The 11,155-nt window shown below is 46.2% G+C and overlaps 1 protein-coding gene across 1 annotated transcript; it reads right to left on the bottom strand.

Annotated features, from left to right (window-relative positions):
* Positions 1-4,370: 4,370 nt before the first annotated feature.
* Positions 4,371-10,496, bottom strand: LOC103812068 (globoside alpha-1,3-N-acetylgalactosaminyltransferase 1). Its single transcript, XM_009085073.1, has 6 exons — positions 10,435-10,496; positions 9,602-9,664; positions 8,225-8,275; positions 8,091-8,126; positions 5,817-5,951; positions 4,371-5,102 (listed from the first exon to the last, which is right to left on the bottom strand). Exons 1-6 carry the CDS (start codon positions 10,494-10,496, stop codon positions 4,418-4,420), a joined length of 1,032 nt encoding a protein of 343 aa, XP_009083321.1. The 3' UTR covers positions 4,371-4,417.
* Positions 10,497-11,155: the final 659 nt, after the last annotated feature.

Consider the following 11,155-nt stretch of genomic DNA (forward strand, 5'->3'; position numbering starts at 1 on the left):
GCAGCAGAGATTTCTGGTTAAACCAGCCTTTCTATTCCTATGGATTTACACTAGTTTTACATGAAACAGTGACATTTGATGGATCTGTGTTTAACCTAAATATAGTGCAAGAAAAGTCAAGTCAGTACAGCAATACTTGTGGAGAAAGGAGGGAGCTGGGTGGGCAGACAGACATTTAAATGTCACTCTTCAGATGTGTTTTGCTAGTGATGCTTTCCTAAATTATTTGATTGTGTGGAGCAGAACTGCTGCACACAATTGGGGTTGTAGCGTGAGTAAAGTACAACCCACTCCTGTGACTCCCTCTCCAGTTCCTGCTGTCCCTGGAAGCGCCTGTCGCTGTCACTGTCACTCCACCTGGACAGCAGCTGTTGCTCTCTGTGTGTCTCACCCCCAGAATCCCCTGGGGACTTGCTGGGGCAGCGAGGTGAAGCAGAGCAGGTGGGATTCCAGTGAGAAAATAGTAACCCTGGCGTTAAGAGTTGCCCTTTGAGATTAGAGCAAATCCCTGCTGAGAAAGAAACTCATTCTGTGTATCTCACATTCGCTGCTGAGCGACTCAGGCTAGTCCCTGTGCAAACACAGCTCGAGAGACAGAGACAGCCCCTTCCTCGAAGAGCCACAGGCTGAACAGGTGAGGCAAAGGGCAGGAGAGTGAACCCAGCAGCTCTGGCAGGGAGCTCACAGCCTTCCAGCTCCTTTCCATCTCCATTCTGCTTCAGCTGCAATAAGACAGCCAGATGCACGTGGCTATTCCACCTGCTGGTGTTGTGCAGGGAATGCTTAACTGGTGGTTCTTATCCTGCCTCATCCATGTCTGCTCAAAGACCACCTCATTTCCATGCTCCCCGAGCCACAGATCTCAGAGAAGGTTTGGCTAGGCAGTCCTTTCATAACTGGTGCTGTGCACCAAAGTGGTTCAAAGTGACAGCTCTGGTCAATAATGACAGGGAACATTGCCTAGGGGAGGGTTATGGGAACTCGAGACAGGAGTGAAAAAGAGCACTAGTGTGCTTAGTGGGTATGATCCTTGTCCTGTCAGTGGGGAGAATGAGAGGATCACAGTCTGGCCCCACCTTGGATTATATCCAGTGCTGGTAGTTTCTGTTCCTCACCCCCCAGAGAGGTTTTTCCCTTTGGGGATGTCATGCACTGTGCAAGACACCAGGCAGGATAAGGGAAGAAACAGCCTGTCAGATGGGTTCTTAAATTAGATGGACAATGAATGATGAGTCTGTTCCAGCCAAGCAGAAAGGGATGGATGGAACAAGAGGCCCTTGGGAAGGCAACAAGCCATTGCTCTGAGGCTTGGTTAAGGCAAACAGGGCTCGAGTGGGAAATACCTTGGGAGCATGATCACATCCCCAGGCAGTGTAAATCAGCTGCTGAGTTATTTACATGTGTTGATTCACTTCTCATGCAGTTCTCTGCGTCTGTTTCCAAGTCCGAACTCCTTTGGCAGGAGAACACATGAGACAACATTGTTCCCTGTGGTGAGTGGAGGAAGACCTGCCATGCAAGAGTGACAGTCTGCTGCCTTCCTACCACATGCCTCAGTTTCCCCACTGGGTGTTGGTGGGGAATGCAGATCAGAAAGCAGCTCCTTGTGTAGCTCCCACACTGCTCACAAAGCCTCAGGCAGCACAATCCAAATGGGAGTAGGAAAGCTTGCTGCTGGTGTTGGGGAAAGGAGATTAATCAGCAGGAGATGACAAGAGAAGTCCAGGCTTTCATTAATTAGAGGATGGCAGGAGCTGATTCATGGAGCATCTCCCACTCGGCACTGGGGGGTGTGTTTCTGCAGACATTCTCCTCTGCTCCCTGGAGACACAGGGAGTTTCTAGGTACTGCTTCAAATCACAGCCCTGTCGAGCAGAACCGTGTCACACAACACAAGATATTCCCCTGGGGAGAAGCTGCAGGCCTGCCAGGAAAATAAACATGTTTGGCACTGCACAAATCAGGCCATTATGGTGTCAATCAGAGGGCTGAGGATTCGGCCAAAAGGCAGCTCAGATGCAGAGCTGAGCCCAAGCCTTGCACAGGAGTTTTTCAAACCAGGTACCTCAGAAACACAGAACACCCTTTATCACACTCATCTCTGCTGGAGGACTTCCCCTCATGGTGGATTTTTGAGTACCTGCACAGGAACTCAGGAATTCATGTGGCAGAATGAAGCCTGATGGCTGCAAACAGTGTAATTTTGAGCAGAGTTAAGGCATAAGGGGAACTGGCCATTGGCACAGCTGATCTGTGGATTTGTGGCTGCTATATCACTCTGTGTTTTCCTTGGATATGAATGTTTTTCCAAGAAATCTAGCCCAGCTCAGCCATGTGCTGGTACTGACACTGGGAGATAAAATTATCTGCCTTGTCCCATACAGAGCAGACTAGACAGTTCCTTCTGGCTTGTAAAGAATCCATATGCATGTATGCAACAACTGGCACAATGAGAACCCAGTTTCAGCACAGCCTTCAGGCACTTAACTGCTTCACAAATATGAAACAGACAGTATTAATCCTGGGTTTGGTGGGAATATTCTCTTCTTGGGAATATTTGGCTAAGGATCTTTCTTCACCCTTTTGACTTTGATAAGGTGCCTGGTACTAAACAGGCATCTTCACAGGGGATTCTGGTTTAACTATGTAAAGGGGTGTCTTCCTCCCGTGCCACATCACTAGGAACAGTCTGGAGAAAAGAGACTAAAAAAGACCCTTTGCTGGATAAAACACAAACCAACAGACCCAGCTGCCACTGGGGCTTGTGGGCTGGAGGTGTTTTCTGTACCTTATCTGTATTATGGGTGCTGTGAAAGCTTTTCTAATTAGTCTTCTGGAAGATGAAATGCCTCCAACGACACAGGCAAGTGCCATTTTCATCCTGCTCACACAGGGCTGAAATGGCTCGTTAAGTCATCTGCAATCAGTGGTGGGGCCCTAAAGCTTTGAATACTTGATACGCTGCCATACAGCAATTTTCTTATGTGAGGAGAAGCGAGAACAGTCAGGCACCTCTTCCCCATTTTTCCTTTCTCTGCCAAATGAGCCTGTTTTTTTTTCTTCTTTCATTTTTTTTTTCTGAACTGTTCCCTTAGAAACAGGCAGCTTCACCCTTTCACCCTGCTCCTCCTCTCTGCTGCACAGCTCTGCCATTCCCTGCAGCTCCCCGTGGCCTCTCTCCCTGCTCACCCTGAACGAGCACACCCTTTGCTAGCAATGCCTGGGGAGGTAACAGAGATGATGTTTGTGGCAGCCCAACTGCCACAAGGGAGGTGGCACATGCCCCTCATGCTGTGACCTCAGCTGACATCTGCTGCTCCCCTGGGTATGGACACCCCTCCCCAGCCTGCTCACCCCAGTGAGCTGTCAGGCTGTAAAGGCTGCAAAACGCCTGGTTCAGCTCCTCTTCACATCCAGAGGAAGAAAATGTTAAACCCCAACCTACTTCCAGCTCCAGACTGAACTCCCAGCTTCACTGGAGCATTTCATTATGGAATGAAATCACCCTGTTTGCTGGAAAGGCATCAGCTCGTGCTGTCAGCTCCAGCAGCTTCTTGCCAATTTATTTCACAGAGCTTAGAAAAGCTGGAAAGGATTGAAGCAATGGATAGGAACATGAACATCTCAAAACCAGATTTTCTGTGTTGGAAAAGATTACATGATCTACAGAGACATGTGACCCAGGGAAAAGGTTCAGAGCACATCTGTGATTGAAATAAAGCCGAAGAAGTTCAGTCTGGGTCTGAGCTGTGCCAGTTCTGTCTAAACTTGGGTCTACAAAGCACAGATTGGAATTTGGAAGGTGATTGCTATAGGAGTTCACACTATTTGTCCTGTCAGACCAGGGCTCTTACTGGCAGTGGCTGGCACCACCTCTCTGCTGAGAAGGTCCAAGAAATCCTGCTGCACACCAGTCAGGGATAACATTTCTCCAAGTGCAAGTTTCCTCCTGACTCTGACAAAAGGTGTTCGTTTAAACCACAAGGCATGAAAATTTATCGCCCTGGAAAGTCTTTGAAAAGGTCTTTACCAAAACTCTAGGTCTTCTTCTCCATGGGAATGTCAAATACCATTATGATCTTGCTAAGTTTCTGCCAGGGCTTCAGGAAAACACTCAGGGAAAGGCATCTGCAGTTGGATAACTGGCTCTTTGGACACTTTTTTGTGTGCTGCAGCCTCAAGCAGAAGGATTGCATTGACAATGATTAGGGACCTGGAAACCTTTTCAGTCTCACCTCCACTTTGGCTGCTGCTTCTGAAATGCATTAAGACTCCCATTCTTCAGAGGAACAGTCCACACATTCCTTTCTCAGTTTGTTCAGCATGGGAACAAAAATTCATGGTGGGGCACATTCCGTGGGAGCTAACATTGGGTAGGTTTGATTGTGTGGAGGACATCTCTGCAGGGATCAGATGGTCAATTTCGTATCTCTTTGTAGTTCTTATCCACAGTGGAAAATCGTATGAGGTGAATTTCAGGTGGCTTTGGTTTCCTGTCATCCCATATATACTCTGGAGAAAGCACTTTGGAGGGTTTGTGGGAGAGGAAATGCCTGTTGAGGTGACTTTCTTCCTGCCAGGCTGCCATGATCCCATTGGCTTTGTCTGTCAGGATGGTCATGTGGCAAGTCTTGGTGAACTCATAGACCTTCTTGACCAGCCCTCCAAACACAGCTCCTCCGTAGTAGAAGTCTCCTTCTCCATCAGGGATGTAGGCAGCAGAAGAGCTCCTCCTCTCATAAGGGAACTGGTTTCGAGGGACGTTGAAGTACCCAGGGTGTATGGCTGCCACTGTGTCCCCCAGGGTCTCAGGCCCCCAGGGGTTGTGGAACACCATGTCGATGTCCAGGCAGAAGAGGTAATCCACCTCCTGGTGACTCACCTCTGCTATGTGCTTGTTTATGGCCTCCATCCTGCGCATGGAGATCTCCTGCCAGCTGGAGTATTTCTTGATGGGCACAGTGACAAACCTTCGTCCAGGCTGCAGCTGGACTTCGGGGATGGTCTCAGGCTTGTCGGTGAAGATGTAATAGTTCACCCGATAGCCCTTCATGAAGTGTTTCTCTGCTGACTCCACGAAGCGACCCACAAACCTTGTGTACCTGTGCAGACACAACGTGTGAGGAGCACAGCAGAGACAGGAGGGGATGGTTTTTGGAGAGGAACTTTTGACCAGGGCATGCTCAGTAGTAGTGATAGCTCAAGGGATAATGGCCTTAAGCTGAAGAAAGACAGGTTTAGATTAGCTGTTAGGAAGAAATTCTTCCCTGTGAGGTGCTGAGGCACTGGCACAGGTTGCCCAGAGAAGCTGTGGCTGCTCCATCCCTGGAAGTGTTCAAGGTCAGGCTTGGAGCAACCTGGTCTAGTGGAAGGTGTCCCTGCTTATGGCAGGAGGTGGAACTAGATGAACCTTAAGGTCCCTTCCAACCCAAACCAGTCTGGGATTCCAAGGGGTGTTTTACAAAGGATACTCTAGTCAATGGAAGAAGACAAGGAGTGAAGAGTGTTGACTAACTAGTCCTGCAAGAATCCACACACTACACATGCAATAGGGAGCACTTTGAGCAAGAAACCACCCATCTATAGCTCTAATCCCCAAGACACCTGCTAGTCCTTAAAAAATACTGCCCATACTTCAGGTCCCTAAGGTGCTCTCATCTCAGGGGCTTGTGTGGTTATGAACACACTACATGGCCATCAAAGTCTGGGATTGGGACAGATTTCAGCTCTGCTGAGGACAAAGAAAAGTCAAAATGATCTTTCCACAGGGGAAGCCCATGACCCCAAGAACTGTGCCCACTGAGTGCTTCCCTTACTTTCCAATGGCAAAGGCTGTCACCCCTATGGTGAGGTTCAGTGGTCTGTAGGCACTGTCTAGGACCTCAGAACTGAAAGTTCCTTCCCAGACGATGGGAGCCAACCATGGTGTGACTGTCAGCACATCCTGACGCCTGGAGGAGGAGAAAGGGGATGTGAATGAAATCTAACTGTTCCTTTTGCTTTCAAGGCCAGTGAACATAAAAAAAAAAAAAAAAAGGCAGTGAGAAGAGCATGTGTATCAACATTAACTCATTAGGGAGGGTATTACCTTCAGATTTTTTTTTTCCCTGCACTCCTATTTGAGGTTACTGAGCATGGCCATTTCAGTTCCTGGGATGAAATTAAGCACTTAAACAGATTGGTAAAAAAATGAGGATCTACTAAAATCTCATTTAAGCTGATAGGACTTTGCTGCTGAGGAGAGTTTAACGACCACCGAACCCACAGAATGACAAGCTGTGCCTATTTGCTCCCAGTTTGATGCAGATTGCTACATACTGCTTAAAACACAAAGAATAATATGAAAATTACGATAAAAATACACCCCATTGCTGTGTTATTAAAACACAGCTTGCAGCATGACAGTTTATTTTCCCAGCATTTATATATAGCCTCAGCACATTCAGATACGATTTCAAATTCTGTATGTGAGCCAACATTGAGGAAATGTGTAACAAAGTTAGAAAAAGTCCTTAATCTCCTCTGAGGGTAGTGGAAATAGTGAATATACATGCAGCAGAGGCTGATGATTCCCTAGTACAGCTATGCTGTTTCAGCTTGCTGCTTTGTTTTCAGTGATTTGGTCTTAACCTTTTTGAATCACGTCATTTATGATGTGTGATTTACCCCAACCTGCTAAAATTCACCCCAGACCATGAGCTGTAGACCTCTGCTAATGCCCACCAGGAGCTGAGAATCTCCCACTTGACACTCCCAAGGCAGTAAGAGCACCAGAACCAAACCAGAGGACCTGTGGGGAGCAGCTTGGTGGCTCAGGCAGTTGATCTAATTAGATCTTCCAACCCAGACCTAATACTTTCAGTCTGAGAGGATACAAGAATACAAATTGACTCCTATGTAATTGAAAGATTAAATTATATAGGAAGATTTTGGGTTGGAGAAAATGTACCAACTGACCTGCTCTCTTCCTGGGTTAATTAATCTTTTCTGGATGAGGGGAAAGAAAGAAGGAAACCTGCATGTTCACTCCTCTAAGTAGGGTTTTTAAATTCTCATTTTAAAGGGCTGCCCTGGGTTTCCCAAGGACTCCTGGCCATAATATGCATCCTCTCAGTGCTAGTGAACTCCCTTCAGAAGACACAGAGCACTAAAGGATACAAGATTCTCTCCTCATTTAGGCCAGTATATACCAGATGATGTTGCACAGTGATTTTTTCCAATCTGGAAGTGAGAAATATTCAGGTCAGCCACATCCTGCAAATCAGGGGGAGTACATATATATGTACCAACAGGGTGTGTTTGTTAACATGCAAAAGAATGTGGCTGCTGAGAGTGAATTGCTTGAGATAAGAGTCAGGTCAGAGGAGTGGGGCCAAAGGAGATTCTGAACAACCTCAGCTGCACAGAGAGTTTGTCCAAGTCACTTCTTAGTGCTGCTGCCCAAACCTTTCCCTGTCTGCTCAAACTCACTGGTTTGACTGCATACCAACAGGGTGTGTTTGTTAACATGCAAAAGAATGTGGCTGCTGAGAGTGAATTGCTTGAGATAAGAGTCAGGTCAGAGGAGTGGGGCCAAAGGAGATTCTGAACAACCTCAGCTGCACAGAGAGTTTGTCCAAGTCACTTCTTAGTGCTGCTGCCCAAACCTTTCCCTGTCTGCTCAAACTCACTGGTTTGACTGCATCTCATAGAGACTTGTCTGTGTTAGCTGAAAATACTGTTGAAGGTCATTGCTTGATTTTGCCCTGAAATGGGTTCAAAGCTCTCCCACAGCTGGTTACAGCTCCAGAAGGTATTTCTCACTGTCTTCCAGCTATCACAGAACTCCCATCTCAGAGTTCCTGGAAGCAACCACAAAGACTGTGTGAGTGCTAATGTATTAATTGGGAATTAACAGTAAGTATATTAACAAGTGTCCAGTGACTAAACTCAACCTTCCAGCAGCACAGACAGCTGCAGGGATACCCACATGGTTGGGCTTCTCATGGAACAAGGTCCTGCTCAGTATGTCCCAGGACTTTGGAACTGTGAGTGCCACAGCAAGCCCAAACCAAAGTAGGCAGAAACAAAGTTCAAACAAAGAAACTTACTTTGGAGCCAGCACCCTTGGCTGCTGATAAAATAATCTGTAAAAAGGAAGAAATAGCCACTGAATAATACATGAATATGCCTGGAAGAGAGGAACAGCAGTTTAAAGGTCAGGAGATAAAAAGCCAGTACTTACTGGGGGAAGAGCTGGATTGGCTTTTCTTCGGTGTATTGGAGTTTTAGGGAGCTGCATGATGGGGTGGGAAAAGAAAATGATTTTAATGCTTTTTCCTGCAATATGAACCAGATTCAGGACCTGCTGCTGTACTAACAGTTGTTCCAAGTCCAGCTCCAGCTGCTGTGCACACTGCTCTGCCTGGTACAGGGTTAGGCATCACCTGTACACACCTTCCAGGGCTGTCAGACAAGGGACAGTTTGGGAACAGAACACACACCACGACAGGGACAGAGAGGTGCTGGCAGCAATCTAAGCCTGTGGATAAACCAGAGTTTAGGGGTCAAAATCCAGGGAAGCACAGGCATGTTAGGGACTGGTCATGTATGTGCTCCATTCCCTGCATAACTGTCCCTGGTCAGCTGGAGGGATGAACTGCCTGAAATACATCCCACTTTTAACAGCATTCAGAGAGATAAGCATTTGACTAGACACAGTGGCTTATAATGGCTTGAAATAATCAGGAATGCATCTATAAAACATCATCTTTTCTATTTGCATTGGTTTGGTTTTTACAAGCTCAGTAGGTCATGGTAAAGGATGGGAAAAGCCACAGCTTGTCATGTTACAGCTCTGGTCCAGTATGGAGTGAGGTCACTGAGGCCACGTACAACATTTCCACCCTTCCACAGTGTAAATTCCCTTTTGTGCAGCTGTGAGAGGGTTTTTGGGATCCAGGCTATGTCAGGTAACTGCACATCAGTTTGCAGGAATGAAGTTGTGACCGTGAGGTTTCTGGAGAAGCAGCTTTTCTTCATTTGTTCTGCATTTGGGGTTTTTTTTCATTTTTTTTGCATTTGTTCATTTTGTTTTGCATTTGTTCAGGACAGGCTTCTGGTCCAGAGCTCAAGTGCTGCCACAGCACCAACACATTCAGAAAGTGAGGGGAAAGCACTGGTCACAGTGTGAAGAAGCAGAGAATGCTTAGGAGAACAGGGAGTTATTCCTAACTCTGCCAGAACTCCTTCTGTGGCTGTTCTTTTCACCTCTCTGGTTTAGGTTTCCCTGTCTAGCAAGCTGAGAGACTCAACCCACATCTCAGAGCACAGTGAGACCTGTGTGTACATGTGCACGTGTGAGATTACACACTGATAAGGAAGCCAATGTTAACCTGTTAGTCTCTGTGACCCACACAAACAAAGCCTCACTCATGCTGTGCAAATCCAGAGCTGTCCTGTGGGGCAGGCAGAGTCAAACCTGTTACCTGCTCTGATTTAAGAGAGTGACTTGTTACAGATTCATAAAGAACAAGTGGCTTGTTAATCACTGCTGACAGTGAAGAACAGCTCCTGTGGCAATGATCTGTGTCATTCATTCCACACTAAACAGGATACTCACAAGATTTCAGGGCAGGGAAGGTAGTATGGGAGGTAGTGCACTTTTCCACTCCTGGCTGTAATCCTGGGAGAACAAAGAAACATTTGAAGATAGGTAATGGTGAAGGAAATCTTCCTAGCATTTTTCCAAAATCATCTGAGGATCTGGCAGAGATTTTGAGGTGTAACTCCAGCTAACTCCATGGCCATTTTACTAGCTAAGTGTAGGATCTGGTGTGTTCCCATTTTAACACAATATACTGCTAAGGCATAAATGCAATAACCCACAAGGTGAAAACACAGTGAATTGCAACATCAAAATTATGAGATAATTAATAATAACTTAATAATCCATAGTTTAATAGTTAATAGAAATGCCTGAGCTCATGTTCCCTTCAAACACTGTTTGAGTTTGCTCAAGAGAATCCCTAAACAACTCTCAGTTATCAGAATACTCCAAGTTACAAAATCCTCAGTGTTTGAAAGCTGCAATGTTTGACAGCTACAAAGCTGTCCCTAGTGACACTGCAGTGAGGTTGGACTGTTTGAAGAGACAGATAATCATCTCTGTTAAGGCCTGGAGTGAAATGTAACTGGAATATTCTATACTTAAGCATTTGTTTGTGAGGCAGATATGGTGTTAGCAGCCTGATTTTGACACAATTGCTCTTTTTTTTCCTCTCTCCCTTAGAGTCTCCTCCCTCTACTAGTGCTGCTTTATCTGTTACACAAATTACAGCTCTAACAGGACTGTCCATAAAATGCACAGCCTGTGTTTTACTGCTCCTATGCATTTCACCACAGTATGTAGACAGGGTGTTTTAAAGTTGGCCAAGGTGACCAGCAGGTGCTTACCAGATAACTGTAGTAACAACAAACAGACACACAAGAGATCCCACCACTTTCCCAGAAATCATGTCTTCCACAGGAGAAGGAAGAGCAACTTCTGACTTCCAGCAGCTTCTGACCTGAAAAAAACCCAAAAAAAGCAAGGGCAATTGGCTGTAAGGATCTCACTATGGGAGAGTGGATTATTTTCCCGGAGAAGCCCAAGGTTTTCTAAGCAGTTTCAGTTTACTTCAGCCCCCGGAAATGAGGAACACGGAAGGAGCCAGGCTGGAAAAGTCAAAGTACTTAGTCACTGAGGCAACACCAGTTAATTGCTGGAGAAACCTCTCCACTCCAGTGAGCTCCAACCTTTCTGAGCTGGCTCCAGGTCCTGCAGATTCCATTTTTTTCATCTGAAGCCCCCACCCTTGGCAATTTAATCAACTCACCCCATCCAATCCTATCAGAGAGCTAATACAGTTATCATATGATAAACTCCCCCTTTGGCTGCCAGAGACACTCCCTGCAAAGGTATCTATGGGAGAAAGGTAAACTGAGGTGTGATACAGCAAAAATACAGGAAACAATACTAATACACCTAGAGCAATATGTCTCTGGAAGCCAAAGAAATGATTTCATTTTCAATCACCACAAAAAACAACCTCCCCAAGCTCGGCTGCCTTACCTGAAAAGCTCCAAAAAAATCCCTTTGCTGTTCCTAGGGAAGCAAAGGTGCCCAGAGGGTGAA

The sequence above is a fragment of the Acanthisitta chloris genome, unplaced genomic scaffold, assembly GCF_000695815.1.
Source record: "Acanthisitta chloris isolate BGI_N310 unplaced genomic scaffold, ASM69581v1 scaffold39151, whole genome shotgun sequence".
NCBI lineage: Eukaryota > Metazoa > Chordata > Aves > Passeriformes > Acanthisittidae > Acanthisitta > Acanthisitta chloris.

Coding starts and splice junctions, on each gene's coding strand:
- LOC103812068 (XM_009085073.1), bottom strand. CDS start 10,496: ATGATTTCTGGGAAAGTGGTGGGATCTCTTGTGTGTCTGTTTGTTGTT. Junction 5,952..8,090: donor CCAAGGGTGCTGGCTCCAAA/GTAAGTTTCTTT, acceptor CTCCTCCTCCAG/GCGTCAGGATGTGCTGACAG. Junction 5,103..5,816: donor ACAGCCTTTGCCATTGGAAA/GTAAGGGAAGCA, acceptor GTGTCTGCACAG/GTACACAAGGTTTGTGGGTC.